General features: G+C 44.8%; 2 protein-coding genes across 2 annotated transcripts; one reads left to right on the top strand and one right to left on the bottom strand.

The window, feature by feature from the left end:
• Positions 1–9,089: 9,089 nt before the first annotated feature.
• LOC121050787 lies at positions 9,090–11,479 on the bottom strand. Its single transcript, XM_040511945.1, has 2 exons — positions 9,757–11,479; positions 9,090–9,589 (listed from the first exon to the last, which is right to left on the bottom strand). Exon 1 carries the CDS (start codon positions 11,018–11,020, stop codon positions 9,767–9,769), a length of 1,254 nt encoding a protein of 417 aa, XP_040367879.1. The 5' UTR covers positions 11,021–11,479; the 3' UTR covers positions 9,090–9,589; positions 9,757–9,766.
• Positions 11,480–17,371: 5,892 nt separating this feature from the next.
• Positions 17,372–17,863, top strand: LOC112177317 (TMV resistance protein N-like). Its single transcript, XM_024315615.1, has one exon. It carries the CDS (start codon positions 17,372–17,374, stop codon positions 17,861–17,863), a length of 492 nt encoding a protein of 163 aa, XP_024171383.1.
• Positions 17,864–22,662: the final 4,799 nt, after the last annotated feature.

Genomic DNA, 22,662 nt, shown 5'->3' with positions numbered 1-22,662 from the left:
GCGCCTCAACCCAGAAAAATGTTTCTTTGCAGTCACCGCCAGCAAATTTCTGGGTTACATCGTCAGCGAGCGAGGTATCGAGGCTAACCCAGACAAGGTACAGGCCATCCTTGACCTGTCGGACCCGAAGTATAAAGTAGACGTCCAGTGTCTCCAGGGCAAGTTAACCGCCCTTTCTCGATTCATCTCTCGACTTACTGACAAGTGCGCCCCATTCTTCAAACTCCTCAAAACAACTCACAAGAAGGTCATTGACTGGAACCCAGAATGTCAGGCGGCGTTCCAAGGTCTAAAGGAGTATTTGGCGGCAGTCCCTCTCCTTTCTGTCCCCGTCCAAGGAGAGATACTATTCATATATCTGGCGGTCTCGGCAACGGCAATAAGTTGCGCCATTGTTCGGCGGGAGGGTCAGGATGAACTCCCAGTATTCTACGCCGGCAGAGGTATGAACGGAGCAGAAACAAGGTATCCACCGTTGGAAAGGCTGGCGCTTGCACTTATCGTTGCCGCCAGACGCCTTCGGCAGTATTTCCAGGCCCACACGATCCATGTGTTGACCAATCAACCGCTGAGACAGGTGATGCAGAACCCTGAACACTCAGGGCGACTCAGCAAGTGGGCGATTGAGCTCAGCGAATTTGACATCGAGTACAAGCCAAAAACCGCCATGAAGGGCCAGGCAGTAGCAGACTTCATCGCTGAACTTACTGAGCGTCAGCCAGAACCCGGTACTCAAGCACAGCCCGGAACAGAAATGGTAACCGGTACAGGGGTACTTACCCCACAGTCAGGATGGGACCTACATGTGGACGGCTCCGCCTGCGCCAAGGCCAGCGGCGCCGGGGTCATCCTAACCGGACCCGGGGGACTGAAGGCAGAATATGCGTTGAAATTCAACTTCAAAGCTTCAAACAATATGGCGGAGTACGAGGCGCTCATCGCCGGCCTACTCCTCGCCATTGACTCAGGAGCTGACAGCGTCAACATATTCAGCGACTCCCAACTAGTCGTCAACCAGGTCAACGACAGCTTCCAAGCCAAGGACCAGCAGCTAGCGGCATATCTGGGGTACGTCAAAACGTTGCTAAAAAAGTTCAAGTTTCACACAATCACACAAATCCCCAGGGAAAAGAACGCTAAGGCTGATTCCCTGGCAAGACTGGCAACCGCCCAACCACATCAGAGTCCGGCGGACACAAGGGTGGAGTATCTTAACAAACCAAGCATCACAAAGACTCTGGCGGAAATCTTCAACATTCAGGTCAACCCCAGCTGGATGGACGAAATCATCGCATACAAGCGCAGCGGAACATTGCCAGAAGATAAGGTCCAGGCAAGGCAGCTCCAACGAAGAGCAACCCGCTACAACATCCAGCACGGCAAACTCTACCGCCAGGGATTCACCCATCCAAACCTCCGCTGTCTAACCCCAGAGGAGGGAAGGGTTGTCCTAACTGAAATCCATAGCGGAGAATGCGGAAACCACTCGGGCGCCAGATCCCTGGCCAACCGCACAATGCGACAAGGGTACTTCTGGCCCACACTTGGCGATGACGCCCGGCGGATTTCGAGGTCTTGCCACAAATGCCAGCAATTCGCAGATCTCCCACACGCACCAGCAGAGCCACTGTCAATCATCGTGGGCCCATGGGTTCATTCTACGTGGGGCCTTGATCTGATGGGCAAATTCCAAACTGCCAAGGGCCAGTTCAAATACATCATTGTTGCCATCGATTACAACACCAAGTGGATAGAGGCAGAGCCACTGACGGCAATAACTACCGCCAAGGTAATTCACTTCCTCTGGAAGAATATCTATTGCCGCTACGGTGTCCCGCACACAATCATCACAGATAACGGCACACAGTTCAACAATGACGAGCTCATCTCCTTCACCATCAACTTGGGCACCAAGTTGAGGTTTGCATCTGTCGCCCACCCCCAGACCAACGGCCAGGTCGAAGCGGCAAACAAGATAATCAAAAAATTGTTAAAAAAGAAGCTCGACGACGCCAAGGGTTTATGGGCGGAGAAACTCCCAGAAGTCCTGTGGGCCATCCGAACAACTCCAACCTCCGCCACCGGAGAAACTCCTTTTTGTATGATGTTCGGCACAGAGGCTGTCTTACCCATTGAAGTTACCCAACCTACCGCTAAAGTCGAAGGCTACTGCCCAGAGACCAACAACGCCGGCGTCAATTTGGACAGGGACCTCCTAGAAGAGAGAAGACTCGAGGCCCATTTACACAATCTGCAAAACAAGCAACGGGTATCACGTTTTTACAACGCCAGAGTCAGGGCCCGGAACCTCCAACTGGGGGACTTGGTCATGAAAGAAGTCATTCCGCCACCGACAAAACTCCGCCCAACATGGGAAGGCCCATACAAAATTGTGGAAGTCGTTAGCCCAGGCACCTTCTACTTAATGGACAAAGACGGCGTCACAACGCCCCGCCCTTGGAATACTGAACACCTTCGATATTATTACAAATAGTCAAACCGCTACCCATGCGCATCTTGACTTAGCTAAATTTTTTGTTCGAGTGTTTAGCTAAGGGAAGCTACCCAACGGGTACTACCCCACTTTTGTACGCTGATCAGTCAGCCATCAATGAAACGAGGAATTATTCAGACCATTGTTACCAAGTCTAGCACCGAGGGCAACTGGCAACGCCAGCAATCGTCGGCGGACTCCGTCCGCTACGCGGTGCACTTGGACCAATCTTAATTCCTTTAATGTTCCATTGATCGACAAAAGAAAATATAACTCAATAGTACTACACACACATCATGGCAAACCAAGTCAGAAATGCACTTCATTTCACAAAATTCGGTACAAGCTAGTATGCCTCAGCGGCTACAAAAAAAAAAATAACTTCGGAGATCTCAGATAGGTTCAGCGATTGGCTTCGGCCTCTGCTGCTTCGACGGCTGGCGGCGCGACCGATCGGCTCGCTTGATCGGACCCTCGGCCTGTCGGACTGGGAGTCTCTAGGGTGCCGTCGGCTCGGGTGTGTGCCTCCAGAAACCCGGCACGTGACACCTCCGACGGGGTCTGCTGGGGGGTTTGCTGGGACCCTTCCGTCGGATGCGGGCCACTTTCCCCGCTGCCTGAATGAGTACCTGCAGCTTGGGCAGGCACTTCTGCCTCCGCCGGGGCACTCTGGACCAGCGGCACGTCAGGCTGTGAGGCCTTTACAAAATCAATGGCACCCTTCCGCTTCAACATGTCTACGTTTGCTCGGGCACCAGCTTTCGCCGCCTCAGTCATCGCCTTTTTATACTCCGCCGACAGCTTGTACGCTTCAACGGCGGCGGCTGCAGAGGCACTCTGTTCAGCTGTCAGGCGACCAACCTCACCATCCAGCCGCTTCATCTCATCCAGTCTGGCGGCAGACTCCCGCTGCACTATAATAAGCTTCTTGTCCTTGGCGGCTATCTTCTCCTTCAGCAGCCCAATCTCCTGCTCCAACTTGGAGACATATTCATTCCGCTCCAGATCCCGCCGGATAGCCGCATTCAGTTTGCCACGGGCGTCCGCATAATCGCACTCCGCCTTAACCAATCCCCGCTGGATCTCCGCCACTCTCTCCTTGGCCTCCGCCAACTCCCTCTGGAGACCTTCGATTTCTCCCCTGAGCTCCGCCTCAATCCGGGGCTGCTTAGACGCCGCCACGAACATATCGTGTAACCCCGCCGATACTTGACCAAACGCAGAGCTGAAGGGCGATTGGTCAATTGCCGTCGGGCGCGATATGCCCGCCAGACCCCCGAACCCCAGCCGCTCACACAGATGGAAGAGGAACTCTCGCTCCCCTTCTGTCATGAACGGCGCGTACTCGGCAAAGGAGTCCAGATCACTGACGGGGGGCGCCTCTCCCTCCGCCACTGCAACCTTCGATGCGGTTTGTCGGGCCTTCTTTTGTTGGCGGACCCCGATAACCACCTCTTCTTCCTCTTCCTCGGCGGGGGAGTCAGGCAGCCGGCGCCTCTTCTCCAGCGCCCTTTGTGTGCCAGCAGCGGTCCTCGTCACCCGCACTGGCGGCTCACCCCTGGCCTCGGTAGCAGTCTCCGTTGAAGGTACCGCCTTCTTTTGAGGACCGCGCCTGGCGGCAGGCATCCGTTCCCGCTGCCCGGTAGCAACGGTTCCCCTCTCCCCGCCATCCGCCTGAGTCCCCGCCTGCACCGTGGGCAGACCATCTTCGCCAAGGTGAGACTGGTGTGGCATTGCCATCTCCACCGGAACCTCGGAGTGACTCAACGCCAACGTCTCCGGGTTCACCACGGTCTGCTGGGCCGCCAGCCCCTCAGCATACATGGCCTCCAAAAAGTTTTCTATCTCCGCCCGATCCATCGCCTTCTCGAACGCGTCGCGACTTGATTTGTTGCCCGGCGGAGTTTCTATAAAAAAAAGGAGAGAAGGGAAAGCCAACCACCAGTCAGACACAATTCAATTGTAAAACGAAACGACAGGGTAGGATCCTCACCAATAGAGCGTGTTAGTCGCAGGTCGACCAATAACTCCCAACCAGTTAGCAAGCGGAAATCAAGCAGGTTCCGGTTCCGCCAGCAACCTCTGATCCTCGCCACCCGGCACTCTTCTGCACGCGTCAGCGTATACCGGAGTCCCGCTGCACAAGACAAACACGTCGTAAGAATACAAGTTCAAGCATGTAGGCACGCCAAACATTTTCAGCGGACACGGGCCACCAACCTCGAATAGGTTGGAACTCGGACTTAATCCTAAATGACGGCCCTTCCTCGTTAGACCTAGCGTGGTACTCCCAACCGTCGGTAGCTACGCAAAAGGTCCCCCGCCAATAGGACATGGAGTCCCTCAGATTCTCGATCAGCTTGGGCGCTCCCTGCCGGCGACTCAAATTTACTTGCCCGTGGCAACCTTGGCGCTTCACATATACTAACTCGTAGAAATGGAGCACTTCCGCCACGGTAGGCCCCTCGCACCCCGACAAGCGCCACAAGGAGTTCATCGCCAACATCAACCGCCACATGTTTGGACAGATCTGACCGAAGGCAAGGCCAAACTCACAAACAAGGATTTGAAGATTGGGCACTAGCGGAAGTGTCACCCCTTGGCGGAATATGGCCTCGTGCACGGCCGCACACCCCGTCGGGAGAATCGACGCCTTCTCATCAGCCGTCGGTGGTCGCAGCTTCACCGACCCCGGCAAGTGGAACGCCTGCTTCAGTCGAGCGACAGCAGCACCGCTCATCCCCCCTCCCGCCTCGTCAACGGCTGTCCCATCCGGGAGGAACCACGCCGACTCAACATTTTGCTCCGCTGCCTCTTCCTCCCCGGCGGAGCCGCTGGCAGCACTATTGCTTGCCAAGCGTTCGTCGCGCCTAACCTTGGCGGCAGCGGCCTCACCCGCCCTAGAGCTCTCTGAACGCGAACCACGGGCCATAGTTGCTTCCCAGGGGATAGTCTGTAACGGCTCAACTTCTAGCGGTTCTGGCAGTGAGGATCCTGCATGGGCAGACGGACGCAACGAATCAATAAAAACCCCATCCGCCGCGCTGAGCGACACGTCAGACCCGGAATCCTCACTGCTCGAAATCTCTATAACGCTAGCCATCCCAAAACCCTAAAACCCACATCAGTTAGCACAAACATAGATCTAGCCTATTCTCGCATCAGTTATAGCCAAAATAATCAAGAACAAAACCCAGAAAACCCCAAAGTATAAACAAACACACTCAACCCAGACTCGACTATCCAAATCCTAAAACCAATGAACGCATTGGCCAACCATCATTCAATCCCCCACAAAAAACCCCCATCTCACACCTCAGAGCACACCCAGAAAAGCAAACACTACAAAACCCAGAAACTAGCAGAAGACAGAGATCCGAATACCAACCTCAGTGATGCAATCTCCGGCACGGTGGTGCACAGGTACGACCAACGTCTCTGGGAGTAGTGTATCCAAACTTCGGTAGGCTCCTTCTCCGGTTTCGAACAAACGGTGGCTAAGCTTTCAAAATTTTCACAAAGTGTCGAATCCCCCAGAATTTCCCCCCTTTTTATATAGGCACCAACGCGTCCTCGACCGTCCGCTCCATACCAACATCCCTTGTTAGCCGTACACGTGTCGTACATCTCCACTCACTCTCCGGATTGCCCGAAGCGTCATCTCGGTTACAAAACCCACAGTTACTATCATTAAAGGCTAGAAGACGGACAGGCTTAGCAGACAAGCCTACGCACGCTAACCCGCTGTGGGCACGACACGTATTAACCACCGAAGGGGCAACTTCGAGAAATCCGCCAGCGGAACGTCTCCCTTGTCACCTTCCAAGGAGTGAAGTCTCCGCTGAGCAAATCCGCCAGCGGCACTTCTCCCTTGTCACCTTCCAAGGAGTGAAGTCTCCGCTGAGCAAATCCGCCAGCGGAACGTCTCCCTTGTCACCTTCCAAGGAGTGAAGTCTCCGCTGAGCAAATCCGCCAGCGGCACTTCTCCCTTGTCACCTTCCAAGGAGTGAAGTCTCCGCTGAGCAAATCCGCCAGCGGAACGTCTCCCTTGTCACCTTCCAAGGAGTGAAGTCTCCGCTGAGCAAATCCGCCAGCGGCACTTCTCCCTTGTCACCTTCCAAGGAGTGAAGTCTCCGCTGAGCAAATCCGCCAGCGGAACGTCTCCCTTGTCACCTTCCAAGGAGTGAAGTCTCCGCTGAGCAAATCCGCCAGCGGCACTTCTCCCTTGTCACCTTCCAAGGAGTGAAGTCTCCGCTGAGCAAATCCGCCAGCGGAACGTCTCCCTTGTCACCTTCCAAGGAGTGAAGTCTCCGCTGAGCAAATCCGCCAGCGGAACGTCTCCCTTGTCACCTCCCAGGGAGTGAAGTCTCCGCTGAGCAAATCCGCCAGCGGAACGTCTCCCTTGTCACCTTCCAAGGAGTGAAGTCTCCGCTGAGCAAATCCGCCAGCGGCACTTCTCCCTTGTCACCTTCCAAGGAGTGAAGTCTCCGCTGAGCAAATCCGCCAGCGGAACGTCTCCCTTGTCACCTTCCAAGGAGTGAAGTCTCCGCTGAGCAAATCCGCCAGCGGAACGTCTCCCTTGTCACCTCCCAGGGAGTGAAGTCTCCGCTGAGCAAATCCGCCAGCGGAACTTCTCCCTTGTCACCTTCCAAGGAGTGAAGTCTCCGCTGAGCAAATCCGCCAGCGGCACTTCTCCCTTGTCACCTTCCAAGGAGTGAAGTCTCCGCTGAGCAAATCCGCCAGCGGAACTTCTCCCTTATCACCTTCCAAGGAGTGAAGTCTCCGCTGAGCAAATCCGCCAGCGGAACTTCTCCCTTGTCATCCTCCAAGCGACGAAGTCTCCGCTGAGCGAAACCCCGCCAGCGGAACTTCTCCCTTGTCATCCTCCAAGCGACGAAGTCTCCGCTGAGCGAAACCCCGCCAGCGGAACTTCTCCCTTGTCATCCTCCAAGCAACGAAGTCTCCACTGAGCGAAACCCCGCCAGCGGAACTTCTCCCTTGCCATCCTGCAAGCGCGATGTCTGTCGCTACACACCTCTGGCGGAATCCCTTTTTCATCTTGCAAAAACAACCGCCAGGCACGTCTATCAGACGCTGCTTCCTGCTGCATCCAGCGGGGGGATGTCCGTCAAACGGAAAATCCCGAGGCTACGCCTCACTGACAACGACCGCTACGCGGCGTTACCGTCAGACCGTCCCTACGGGACACGGGGACTAGTCACAGTCTACGACTGCCCTGATCAGGCAATTTGACCCCCGTCATTTGGGTGCTAAAACATTGGGCTCGCTACCCAACACCCTCTGCTCCGTGCAGCCCCCCCTCATCAAACAATTCAACGACCATCCGGAGGTCTATCTTCGCCGGGGAGTGGGGGACTCCCTGGGGGGCCCAGCAGGGGCCCACCCGAAAGGGTATAAAGCGTTTGCTCAGTAAAACCAACGGTTGACAACGCACTGACGCTAATTATGCTCTTGCAAGTCTAGCGGAGGACAACGCTTCAAACCGCCGAACAACTCCCCAACCAAGATTGCCCTCCTTGACTGGGGACTTGGGGGACTTGTACATACGTGTACATTTGCAAACATAATTAGCTATAATGGGCCATGCTCATTGTACCGCCAAAGGTACTAATTCCAACCAAAGGAATGACATGCGAACACACTGCAAGGCGGGCTACAGCCTCGGCGTCGGACCGCCTCCAGATCGCCACCCACGCGCCGCCACGCGCCGCGCCAAGTTAAGCATCAGAAGCTTCTGAAACTAAGAACTGAAGCATATCAGTCCCACATCGAAAACAAAGACAAGATCAGTCTCTTCCTCACCTATAAAAGGTTCTCTCCTCTCTCCTCATTAATCACGCATTCAATACTTACCTGCGGTTATTTTGTCAACATAAATACATTGACTAACTTAGGCATCGGAGAGTTGAAGACCGCCCAGCGCGGTCTCCCTCTGACGCCCGTTGTATTTTACTTGACAGGTAACAGGAATCACAACATAAGTACAAGTATCGATCCGCCCACCGGATCAGCGTTAACTAAGGTTTGGCCACCGCTAGACTTTCAGACATTAACAAATACATGTCTAGAAACAATGTATTTTCTGGTGGTTGGACTATAGCAAATAAAACCCTTATAGCCTGCTGCAAATCCAACGAACACACATTTCATAGTTTTTGGTTGGAGCTTATTAGACCTGTATGCTGACATAAGGGGGTAGCATGAACATCCAAACACTCTGAGCAATTCAACTTTAGGTATAGTATGATACAATTTCTCAAATGGAGAACACATGTTCAGCACAGGAGTAGGCATTCTATTAATGAGATACGTAGCTGTAGCACAAGCATGGTACCAGAATTGATTAGGAAGAGAAGCATTCTGCATAAGTGTGACAGTAGTTTCCCTAATATGTCGATTCTTTCTTTCTGAAATGCCATTCTGCTTTGGAGTGTATGGACAAGAAATCTGATGAAGTATGCCATTGTGGCACAAAAACTCTTTGAAATTGACATTAATATACTCACCTCTACCATCAGATCTAAGTGTTTTGATTGTAGAAGAAAATTGAGTAGAAACAATGGCACACAGTGACTTGAAGTAACTAAACACTTCATTTTTATTTTTCATAGGATACATCCAAGTGAACCTCGTACAATCATCAATGAACAAGACAAAGTATCTATATCCATCTAAGGATAGGTGAGGAGCAGGTCCCCATACATCAGAGTGCACAAGCTCAAAAGGAGTACTACTTCTTGTTTGTGAAGAAGAGAAAGGCAGTTTGTGAAACTTTCCTAACAAGCAAGGTTCACAAATGAAACTCTCACTATCTTTATTCTGAGCTATCTTGGATTTCTTGAGCACGAGGTTGACTACATCATTGGATGGATGACCAAATCTTTGGTGCCATAGTGAGGATTGCACTAATTGTCCCAAACAAGCATAAATATAAGAAGAGATATCTGAGCTGTTGACTTGAGATGATGATAAAGATGCAGTAGCACACTTATTGAAGAGAGGCAGATCAAATGGTATTGGATAGAGGCCATGCTTACTCAGTCCCTGATAAAGAATTTTGCCCTGTACCTTGTCCTGTATGACACACATAAACTCATCAAACCAAACTAAACAATTGTTTTGCTTGCACAATTGATAAATTGAAAGAAAATAAGCTGCAAGTTCGGGTATGAGAAGAATATTTTCTAGTTTAAGCAAACCCAACATAGTATCACCAGTGTGTGTAATGCTCAATTGTTTACCATCACCAATCTACACAGAATCAGTGTTGAGGTAGGGAGTGACATTGTGAAGGACATGAGGATTGTTGGTCATATGGTTGGTGGCACCTGTGTTAGCCAACCAGAATTGAGGTGCAAGAGAAGAGGCAGCCATCATTGCAGTAGGAACATCAGGTTCAGCATCATTTTGTTGGCCAGGAAAGCCAATGATAAAGTAGCACCTGTCAGTAGTGTGACTAGTCCTACCATAGTACTGATAACCAGTTTGAGCTGAAGAATTGCCTTGTTGAAAGTTGAGAAGTGATCTGCATGTTTTAGCACCATGTCCCACTTTATTACAGAGTTGGCAAGTAAGAGAAGTACCACCAGTTCCAGTATTGTTGGCAGTGAAATTGTTCCTAAATGCACCACCTGGATTAAAAGAGCCTCTACCAACATAAGAGTTACCTCTACCTGCATTAGAGCTACCAGCTCTACCACAACCTCGACCAGCATATAGTCCAGCCATGGGATTAAGGATCACAGGAGTGGTGAATCCATATGGAGTAGCTGAGATATGTATATAAGGACTTTGAGTGGACATTGGATATGTAGGAAGACCCTGAGTAGGTGTAGAGAAGCCAGATGGCACAAGTGGAGCTGGCACAGGAGAGGCCATGTGCGATTGTGAATAAGCTTGAACTGGTGAAGCCTGATGGGAAGTGGCATAATGCACAGCTTGTGTGTATACTTGAGGTGAAGCCACAATAGAAGTAGATGAAGCAACTGGAGTTACAGATGAGGATGAAGATGATAAAATGGATTGAGGTGATGCAGGAACTGAACCAGAAGAGCTTTGAGACGTGTGAGAGGTGACTGAATCAAGATGAGTAAGAGCAGACAAGTTGAGATTGCCCTTGGCAAGCATAGCAGTAAGTAGACCTTGTAAGCCTTGAGATTCACTATCAATATCCACTTCAGCAGCCTTAAGCAGAGTCTTGAGCTGACTAAGTGAACAACTAGATTGAGTTCTAATAACTGTCTTAATGGCTGCAAATTCAGAAGGAAGACCCCTGAGAACAGTCACCACTATATCCTCATCATCAACTACAACTCCAACAGTTTCAAGTGCATCTTTAGCTGCTTTAATTTTATCCAGATAAGTTTCTATATCATCATTGCCCTTTTTCAGGTTTTGGAGATTGGAATTGAGCTGAAGAATATGTTGTCTATCAGGTGCAGCAAATTTTAGTTTAAGTCGAGACCATAGTTCCTGAGCAAACTTGCTCCCAACAGCACAGGTCATGGCCACAGCACTCAAAGTTTGACCTATAATGTTCACTATACTCTGGTCCTGTGTTTTCCACGCAATATATTCAACAGAAGGCACACTAGTAGAGCCATCAGAAGACCTGACAAACTATGATGGGCAAGGAGTGGAGCCATCACCAAAACCAAATAGGTTTTGACCTCTGAGGAAGGATTCCATTCGAAAGAGCCAAGCAGGATAGTTTGATTCATCCAGGAGAACATTCGGGAGGTACATAGTGGTATGGGCAGTGTTTGGAGGTAAGGGATGAAGTGTAGGACTAGTCATGGTTGATATGACAAGAGAGTAGGGTTTTAGGAGTCACACTTAAGCACACTTAGCAATTCTAGGGTTTTCAGAACAGATTCAATAGGTCTAGATCTAAATTTTCAACACTGTATGAACAATCTTGTGTTGAAAAACAGCTCAATATGTAAATCCAAGTTTTTGATGCAGTAGAATAGCAACAAATTCACAAAGAAATCAAGTAGATCTTCAACAATCTTCTGTTGAAAACAGCTCAATGTGTAAATCCAAGTCTTCGATGAGGTAGAATAGCAACAAATTCACAAAGAAATCAAGTAGATCTACAATTCTTCAAGATTTGATATAGAAACTTATCTGAAAATGATGAACAAACTTGATCGAGCAAAGCTGAGTATGAGTATTACAAAAATTTGACTTGCTTTGATGCGGTCACTGATCGACCTGAGCTGTGATACCATGATAGCAAATATGGAAGCTTGAAAACGAAGAAAGTCCAGAGAGAATTCTATGATTAACAATGACTATTTTGACTTACTGAGTATCGAAAGGTACAGGTAGAGTCCATATTTATTTGGAGATGATGGCTTAGATGAGTGACATGTGTCACAAATCAAGAGCACAAGACCTAACTAACTATGCATGCTAACAGAAATTAGCAACCTAATTAACCAACTAATTAACTGATTAACTAGCTTAATTGATTACAACAGAAATGACTTTTATAATCCTAACAATGACTATGATGACCTATCATGTCGTGACAAAACCAATATATGTCTAAATCTAAGAGATCTTATCTCACTAATTTATTGAATTTAATAACTCAAATAGTGACATACAGTCCACTAGAGAGACACATAAACTTCTCTAAGATGCACATTTGTTCGCAATCATTAGAGGTATTGCAAAGGAACTTAGTTCCGTTCTCTACATGTGTTTTCGCATGGAATCCATTGGCTATCCATTGGTAAGGGGAACTTGGGCTATTCTATGTCCTTGAACTAATACTGATGACCCAGCCATCATAGTCACAAAGTAATGCTCGTAATCAAAATGGAGTCATAATGAAAAAACTCAAAATTATTCATAAGCTAACAGAGTTACATCATTGTCTCTTTGACTAAAGAAAATCTAATCCAAAATGCTAGCCAATGCAAAACAATGGTAGTCATCTAACTTCTTTCGGTAACTCCAAAATAAATATGACCAGGTGAGTAGAGAAATGTCGGTGGAGCAAAACTCGCTTAAGTACCACTTATCTCAAAACCTTCCTAGATATCATAGTCATTTTGGATGAGCCTATATGAAGAAAAACTAAGCCAATGACATTTACTATAAAGTATATGGCAATTGCCTATTACATCTCTTGGAAAAATAAAGACTTAAACAGAATTGACGATCTATTGATCCCAGCCAGATTTGAAGTCAACCCTTCACTCTAGATCACCTTCTTGATCTTCTTGTTCTACATAGTGAGCTTCTCTTGCTTCACAATATGCTTTGTAGGGGGTGATAATATCTCCACAAGCTCTACAAATGTGTGCTCAATGACCAGACACACCACATCAGAAACATACATCTCTGTGCTTAGACTTCATTGATTGAGACACTTTGAAAGTGTCATAAGAATGGCTCTTAGTGTTGGTGGGGCCACCAACATGGCCAGAGGCATTGCCTTCCTCTCTCTTTCCAGGTTGACCTCTTCGGTTCCGTGTTCACCTATTTTGGTTGTTACCTTCCCAAGTAGAGTGATTATATGAACCAGAACGTCTAGAAGTATCCCTAATATTAGGATTTTGCTCTTGAAGGCCTCTCTTAGGGACGTGACTGTAATTGGACTCCAGAATATGCTATGTTTTCACGAATTGTAGTTCTTCACAAGGATGTTGTCATGCTTTTCAGCGGCATTCATAGCTCTAATGAGCTCATGAAATCTTGTGATATGTTCTGCACTAACATCGATTCGATAGTTCTTAATAACCATCAATGCAGAGATAAGGAAGGTAGAGAGAGTCTTCTCAATCAACATCGCATCTGTGATCTCTTTACCACAGAATTTCATTAAGGACTTAATGCGAAGTGCTTCCGAGTTGTAGTCAAGAACTAACTTGAAATCACATAAGAGGAGGTTATGTCATCTCACTTATAGGTCTGGAAGCACGAAGTCATGGACTTTGCCAAATCTTTCTTCGAGTGAGACCCACAGCCTTCTGGGGTCTTCTTCATTCATATACTCATACTGGAGCGAATCATCAATATGATGAGTCATTAGGATGATAGCTTTCGCCTTATTTTCCTCTAAGGCAGCTCTATTTGAATCCAAAGCTTGAGCTTGCTCAACAGTTAGCACGTCCTGGCTAGCTAGGCTCGAGAATCATATCTAGGATTCCATCGGCCTTGAGATGATGGCTAATATCACGAACCCACTTGTGATATCCAAGTCCAGTTTGTTCAGGTTACTCATCCTGATAAAGAACAAGAAATTAGGGTCAGTTGCGGAGAGTAAAAGGCTACCACGAAAACATATAAAATTTCTGAGCGTAGTGGCTCCCAAGAAATTGTGAATTTTCGAGCGTAATCGCTTCCAAAAATTAGGGATTTATGAGCGTAGTCACTTTCAAGAAATCCGATTTCAAGAGGTATTGGATTAGATTGAAACAATGATGTATTTGTGATCGATCATAACTTCTCAACAAACTCTAAGTTTGGAGGACTCTACAAGCTCCAAGCTTAGAGTGAGCACGAACCCCCACAGTTCGACCTTTGGTCTCCCCTATGAAGAAGAAAGGGGGATAGAAGAAGGGAAGTTGCAAGTCCCCGAGAAAAAGAAGAGAAAAACAATATCAAAAAATTCAAAAACGAGAACTAAAAGAACTTTTAAAACATACCTTGAAAAGTGTATAAAATTGCCTGAAAAAGTCGCCGGAGGTGGTCGGAGTTGGTTGGGCGCTGGCAACTTTTTTTTTTTTTTTTCTCTTTCGACAATGGGTTGTGGGCCTTCTTCTTTTTCCTTTTTTTTTTTCCTTTTCTCTTTCTTTTCCTCTTCTTCTGCTACCTCACCTTAATAATTCCTTCTCTTTCTTTTCTGGCAGTGGGCCCGTGCCCCTTTTTTCTTTCTTTCTTTCTTTCTTCCTTTGACCGAGACACATTCTTCTTCCTGCTTTGTGGGCTACTGATCACTCTTTTGGGCTCCTTTGGGTTTGGGCTTACTGGAACAGAGGAATTATTAAGGCTGGCGGTTCAAGGTGCAGCAGCAATTTCGATGGCAGATTCACGTGTTTTTAGGCCGGTTCCTGGAATTATTTTTTTGGTTCCCGGATTCTGGGGCAGAGGCGCCCTAGGTGATGAAAGATGATGGCAGAAGGTGGACTGGAAGGGTGCGAACCGGGCAGAGGACCTTTTGCTTCTTCTGGGGGCCGGTTCGCTATTTTTCCGGCCGATTCTGGACTCTTAGGATTGAGGGCTTCAATATAGGTGGTGGTGGCTACTAGGGTTTGTAGGCTACGATGTTAGGGTTTCAGGGTTAAGGCTTCGTGCTGATAACGTGTTTAAGGAAAACTAAATTTGGGAGAGAATTGAGTCGTACTTTCATAGATAATAGGGGGCTCTTTATATAGAGGATTATAAGGCATAGAATCAAAGTTGTACAAGGAAACGTAATATTACATTGATAAGATTCTCCGATATTATCTCTAACTCTAACCCTATTACCACTAAGTCAAGTAACTTAGAGTTTGGGCCAGACACATATTATGGATTTCCTTGAACAGTTTTGTATTTGTAAATTTCTACCAATCATGAAAAAAGTTTATTTTTTGTTGTATCCCATTTGTTGCTAATCTATTATTAGCAACAAAACAAATCATATTCTAAGTAGCGTTGATGTTTTTTAGATTGCGAGTATTCATCTATTACATATAAAACTTGGAAAAAGACAAATCCAATTTGCTAGTATGGTCTAATTAAGATCAGCTCAAAAGTGTTATTTCACCATAATCATATGTAGTTTGAAGGTTCAAAGTTGGCCGCTAAACTATTAATTAACATCACCAATAGTTGTCAAAGGATAAAAGGTTATCTCACAAAATATCTTGTAAAATGGAAAGTCAAATTTTTTTTTGGGTAAAATATGATTAGAGAGAGTAAAGCCTCTCAACCGGATTTATTAAAAGAGTTGGATATTACAAACAAAAGAAGGGATGACAATGCCCATGCCCCTAGCCAAAAACTGAAGAACTACTGATGTACTAAGCTCTAGTCTAATAGATTGAAGCGACAAGAAAACTACAACTCAAATAAACCGGGAATTCGGAAGACCAAGTGAGTTTCGTCGACAAGATCTAGAAGAAAAGGAGGAGCCTCATTCCACCAAACCAAGCCTAACGATGATAGACCAACATTAGCAAGCGTATCTGACACCTGATTTCCCTCTCTAAAAATATGAGAAGATTTAAATTGCATGTACGAGATACTGTGCAAACAATTATATCCCAAGCAACACGAAGCCTCCAAGGAACAAGATCGATGGGGTGCATGAAGGAAATTAAGAACCATAGTTGAATCAAGTTCAAGCCAAATGTGCTTCCACTCCCTAACCCAAGCAAGCTCAATTGCCTGAATAACTGTCATGATCTCCGATTCAACGGAATTAGGAATATCAAGATTAGAAGCAAAAGCACCCATAAAAGAGCCTTGATAGTCCCTAAACACTCCATCATAGCCTGCACTTCCCGAAACACATTGTCATGCACCAATGGTATTAATCTTCACCCAACCAATAATTGGAGGAGACCAAATAACCTCAACGATCCTTGGAGTTCGATAAGGACAACAACCAACCCCAAAAAAAATCTAAAATTTGAAGCTCAACCACAGAATTATACACGCTCCCTATGGCTATAGCTTACTAGCAGCTTGAACATGGCCCATAATTAACCTCCTCGTAGCCTCCACAGTAACAACACAATTATCATGCTTCATTTTGTTTCTAGCTCTCTGATGTAGGACTAGATTTTAGCCAATTTCAACAAAAAATCTCGAAAAGAAAGAAACATCTTCATATTAAGAAGAATAATTTGAATATTGGAAATTGGTATTCAAATAGGCTTCTTAATGATGAAATTAATCATAAATTACTTTTTTGGATATATCAGGATTCTCGAGCAAAATCTTGATTGTGATTCCAAGCGTAATATTCTTTAGTATCTAGAATTCTATTTCTGATTTTTATTTAATCAGATTTAATTAGGTTTCCTAGTTTTAGTCTACAATAAATTGTTCTTTATGTTTTCTAGTTGCATTAGGTTTATGCTATGAGCCCTATATAAGACATCTCTTAGATTGTAATTTTTATTCAAGTTATCAATAAAAAACTAAATATTAGATAAGTCTCTCTATATTTCTTACGGCTGTGTCCGTAATTGCTAGTGGATTCTAGCTCATCTCATATGGCTTTCGACGGTTGATAGAGCATCTTACTATCGTGTTCACGCTTTCCGCATCACTCTCCATATAAACCACAAAATAATGGTGAAACAATTAAGCCAAACTTCATTTATTTGGGAGCTGCAACCAACACATGCACCCCAGGTTCAATAAATCCAACAATGAAGCTGGCATATACGTCAAATTAAAAACTGCCACCCAGCTATCCCATAACGAAGCAGAGAAAGTCAACTTAGACCAAGCAACCTTGGGTAAACTAGTGTAATCTGTTCCAGGTCAGGGACTTTATAAGCAGAAGCTAGCCATCGACTTCCTACTTCCTTCACAAGCCTAATATATAATTTAAGACGTGCCATATACTCATGCTTATATACATATTATCCTCTGTATATACATAATCTTGGTTTTATAATTTTATATATGCTGACCATGAGTTACATGGTCATGATTAATTAGTATAATTCTGAATTTTGTACTTGTAATTTAATTACATATACTAAGACGATGACTAGTTAACTACATGGCACCACGGAATGAGGAAGCTGCGCTGAAAGTTTCTCACTTCTGACCTTGCAGCTAGTATTAGTTGAGCTGTTCAGTTTCTCTGGCATATGCACACAGAAAATGAGTACTTCTATGACGAATCTGGGATCCTCTTCCTCTTCTTCCTTCACTCATTTATGGACATATATATCATGTCTTCTTGAGCTTGATACACGCAGCGGTTTCACTGGCCACTTGTACAAGGCTCTAGTTGATAAGGGAATTTACACATTCATTGATGAAAGCAAGCTTAAAAGAGGAGAAGAAATATCATCAGCACTTCTCGAAGCAATTGAAGACTCAAAGATTGCTATCATTGTATTCTCCGAAAACTATGCCTCATCTACGTGGTGCTTGGATGAACTCGTTAAGATTCTTGAATGTAAGGAATCAAATCAACAAATAGTCATGCCCATGAGCCCATCTTTTACAAGGTGGATCCATTTCATGTACGATACCAGAGAGGTAGTTTTGAGGAGGCATTTGCTAGACATGAATCCAAATTCAAGGATGACCTGGCCAAAGTCAACCGATGGCGAGCAGCTCTTAAAGAAGCAGCAGATTTGTCGGGGTGGCCATACTTGAGTTAAATCATTAATAAACATTTGTTTCTGAACCCAACTATTTTTCTTATCTTTTCTCATTTCTATCATCTGAGATGAAACATATGGTATTAAATTTCATATATATAGCAAATTGTCTGTAGAGTATTGCATTATTCGTGAAAATCTCTTAAATTATTTCGTATACATGCTTGACAGGTACGAATATCTATTTATACAAAAGATTGTTCAAGAGATATCATCCCAAACATTAAAGTGTACCTATTTGGATGTAGCCAAATATCCCGTTGGAATAGATTCTTGTTTAGACGAGATAGAGGAGCTTTTAGGGCTCGAAGAAAATGATATTCGCATGGTTGGGATATGGGCAGTGAGGGTATAGGTAAAACCACACTTATTGCTAAAGCTGTTTATAATTCTTTTGCTCACAGCTTTGACGGTTATTGTTTTCTAGCAAATGTCAGAGAAAATTCAGTGTCAGATGAAGGGTTAGTCCGACTACAGAAGACTCTTCTCTTTGATATTCTAAGAGACGCAAACTTGAATGTGACCAACGTTGGTATAGGAGCCTCTGTAATAAGGGAAATGTTGAGATGTAAGAGGGTTTTCTTAATTCTTGATGATGTGAATAAATCAGAACAGTTATATAACTTAGCCGGGGGGTTAAAGTGGTTTGGTCCTGGTAGTAGAATTGTCATAACATCAAGAGATAAATGGTTGTTAACTACTCATCGAGTTGATTCAATATATGAGGTCAACAAATTAGATGCTCGTGAAGCCCTTATGCTTTTCAGTTGGCATGCCTTCGAAAGAAATGAACCTTTACCCAATTATGCGAAACTCACACAATGTGCAGTAGAATATGCTCAAGGGCTTCCCCTAGCTGTGACAGTTTTAGGATCTTTTTGGTAAAAGCATAGCTAGGCGAATGGCAAGATACATTAGATTGCTATAAAAGAGTTCCCAACCAACAAATTCAAGAAATTCTTAGAATTAGTTATGAACTTATGATGCTTTAGAGGATGCTGTGAAAGAATTATTGCTTGACATTGCATGTTTCTTTAAAGGTGAAAGCATGACTCATGTTAGACAAATATTAGAAGGTTGTGTGAGTGGCATTCAAGTACTGAAAGAAAGTCCCTCGTAACTATTGGCCAAAATAAGAAGATTCTATCTCATGCATGATTTGCTAGAGAAAATGGGGAAAGAAATAGTACGGCAGGAATCTCCGGTTGAACCTGGCAGACGTAGTAGATTGTGGCTTCCTGAAGATGTTTGTCATGTACTAACAGAAAATACAGCAAGTATATGTTATTCATAGTATATGCATAAGAAAGTTGAGCTTTCATATGATGATATGATGAAGAAGTTGTATTCTAACACTTGGTTTTGCTTGCGTATTACAGGGAACATATAATGTTAGAGGCATCATCATAAAGTTTCCCAAACGTGATGCTATATGCTTGGGAACTAAAAGCTTCGAAGGGATGAAAAATCTTAAATTTTTTATAAACTGCAATGCAGACCTTTCTGGAGAGATTAGTTATCTACCGAATGAGTTGAGGCTGTTTGTTTGGCCTGGATATCCTTTGAAATCTTTGCCACCTAATTATCATCCTGGGAAGCTTATCGTACTCCGTATGCCTTCTAGTAACATCAGACAGCTGGGGACTGGTTTTAAGGTATTTTACATATATATTCATGTACGTATTACTGTAGTCTTACAAAGATGACGTTCTTCTAGCTACCTGTTCATAATCCTCATACAGATAGCTATTGTATGAGGACCGTTTTAATGTTGTTTCAAGAGTCCATGCTCAAATTTGTTTTGTTACAATTTATCTGATCCTTCTTTTTTATTAGGTCTCCCAGAATTTGAAGACTATGGATTTGAAAGGAAGCATATTCCTATAAAAAATCCCCGACTTATCTGGAATGCCAAATTTACAGACACTGAACCTAGATTATTGTACAAAGTTAGTTGAGGTTCATTATTCTGTTGGACGCCTTATGAAACTAGTTACCTCGAGTCTTAAAGAATGCTGTAGACTTCAGATATTTCCAAGAAAAGTCAGCTTGAGTTCTCTGGAATCTATTAATCTTTCAGGTTGCTTTAAGCTCGAGTATTTCCCTGAAATAGAAGGAAAGATGGAATCCTTAAGAAGTATAGATCTAACTCTCACTTCCATCAAAGAACTGCCATCATCAATCGGCTGCCTCCTCGGGCTTCGTGAGTTATACTTGAATGGGTGCTACAAACTTTCAAAACTGCCACCCAGCATTTATAAGTTGAAATATCTAGAGTATCTAGGGCTTCACAAGTGCGCCCGAATTTCAACATTTCCAGATGACAAAAACTCTGATGTTTCACAGAGGGCATGCAGTCTGTAGCTTATTAGTTTTCATTAAGCTAGCAGAGGTTCAAATGGGAGGAATGAAGGAGAAAGTTATATCACAAGCATTTGGTTCGTGCAATCGTGCATGATTGACTACTTGTTCACATTGCATAGGCTTGATCTCTACAGAAGCAAGTTTTCTGGCATTCCTGTATGCATCAGCAACCTCGTGAATTTGACAAAACTCGACTTACATGGTTGTACACAGCTTAAAGAAATTCCCGAACTTCCGTCAAGCGTAAAATGGGTTGATGTCGCTGGTTGCAGGTCATTGACCAGATTTCGACAATTGTATGATATACCCGGTGGAATTGAGTGGTTCAACTTGTGTGAATCTGGACTATGGAATGATAATGATAAACAAGATTGTATGGAATCAGGTACGTACTCCTGTCTCTCTAGCTAACCCATCTAATTAATTTCTGTCTAAAATGTTAAGCTCCCGACTCCTAACGGTCTTGTTTATGTTTACTGAAGGTATCTTCCAAGCCCTTGAGATTTGGAACTTTATTCCCAGGAAGTGAAGTTCCCAAGTGGTTCAGTTACACTGTGATTCCAGATCATTTCCCTACCCTTCCATTTTACCGCCCCTCTGAATACCCAGTTCCCATATGTGAGCATGCAATTGAAATTCCTGCACAATTCAAATGGGAGAACACCGGAGTGGCTTTCTGTATTGTCTTGAACTTTAGAGACCACTGCAGCCAGGATTGGTACAGTGATTGCAATTGCTATTTCCGAGCTGTAGTTCACATCAATGACGTACACATCGGTGATTATCAGTCCCCCTTCTATCCTCGAAGGACGCGTCAGGAACATATATGGCTGCAATATGATCCATTGCCAGTTGAGATGAAGGCCAAGGTAGATGGAGAGACTGGATTGCTGCGTTTGGGTACTCATTACAACTGTCGAGTTGAGTTTTACTTCTGGCTGGGTACAGCTGAAAGAAAGTCATGCATAAAGCTACACATTTTTGAAATGCGGAGCACTCATGGTAGGTGGGGATGAGATTCCTGGTCTTGATTTTTGGCGGGAACGGATCCGGAACGGTGGCTTCCCATTCCAATCCAAAGTCTTACAGAATCAAATATCAACTGGGACACTACGGAAATTAATCCGAATAGGGATGTCACTGATTTTCTGCATTATCCGATTCGCAATGTCACATATCAATTCAGCATGTCCATAGTCTTTATTGCTTCAGTCCTTTGGAGCCAGATCCAGAATTCTGACATGCTGCAAACTTATCCAGAGGCATAGCGACTCAATGAAGAGGAGTATGTTATTTATATGCTGCATAAGTGTGTTTAGTTTTAAGCATACCATGCTTCAGTGCAGTTCTTGTTTGGTGTGTTTTAGAGATGACATTTAATGTGTATATTGATGTTATTGGCTAATTGCCGGATTTTCTGTAGCAGGAAAACCATATTCCGATTTCAGAGGCGACCCCTAAACCATATTCCCATAGCTGGACCCCGTTGTGGAAATCTCGTTTGTTTAATTTCACAACCGAGTGAACTGACAGATAAATGAATGATTCAATCCGTGGCCTAAAGGAACAAAGAAAAGGATGAACACCAATACAACAAGGGAATCAAGAAAGTCATGCGCTAAATTAGAAAGTATAATTAACCATCTGATGAAGTGTTACCAGCCTGCTACATACACTCAGGCAAATCCTGGGTCATGGACATGCCTACCCACAAAAGATGAGGGGACGGGTGGGGGAAGGGGTTTAACAAAGTACTTACAAGAACACGAGGCAAAACAGTTAAGTTAATTAACAGAATATAGAACATGGTTGAGTGCCTGACGCAATAATCAATTAGTGGTAGCTACAGTAAACTAGAAAAAAGTATTGACTTGAACAATCTAATCAACTACTCGCTAATAACAAGAAAGAATTGGTCAATATCGGTGTGCTCTGCTAACCTGCATTGATATGTCTACATTCCGCGACGACTTCCCAGTGCCAAAACATGACAATTTACAAGATGGTGAGGTGATCAGGACAGCTTGTATAAGAAATACTGTTAAATGTTGGGGGTAGATAATACATTACCATCGGGCATAGTCATCATGGAGAGAAGGCTAGTAAACAAAAATTTAAAATCAAAAGTCAGCCTAGACAAAGGCAAGCATGAGTTCATTGATCCATATCCACAGCATAAAGCCATAAACTACTAGAACGGAAATGCAACCCTAAACAAAACAAGGGAAAGGAGCCACAAACCATTCACTTCCTACACTTCTGTGGCAGATATCCACTTCCTACACTTAAGATGATAGAACTGAAGAAGTCTCATATGTAAAAGTGTGTCATGTACACTCGAGCATGGAACTTTGTCAAAGAGAGGAAAAAGAAGGATGAACGTGGACTGATCAAGGTTATGACTTCATAAACTAGAATACCAAGACAAGA

Source organism: Rosa chinensis, chromosome 7 (assembly GCF_002994745.2).
Source record: "Rosa chinensis cultivar Old Blush chromosome 7, RchiOBHm-V2, whole genome shotgun sequence".
NCBI lineage: Eukaryota > Viridiplantae > Streptophyta > Magnoliopsida > Rosales > Rosaceae > Rosa > Rosa chinensis.
The sequence above is the reverse complement of the archived record's forward strand: the minus strand, read 5'-3'. Positions and strand labels throughout refer to the sequence as shown.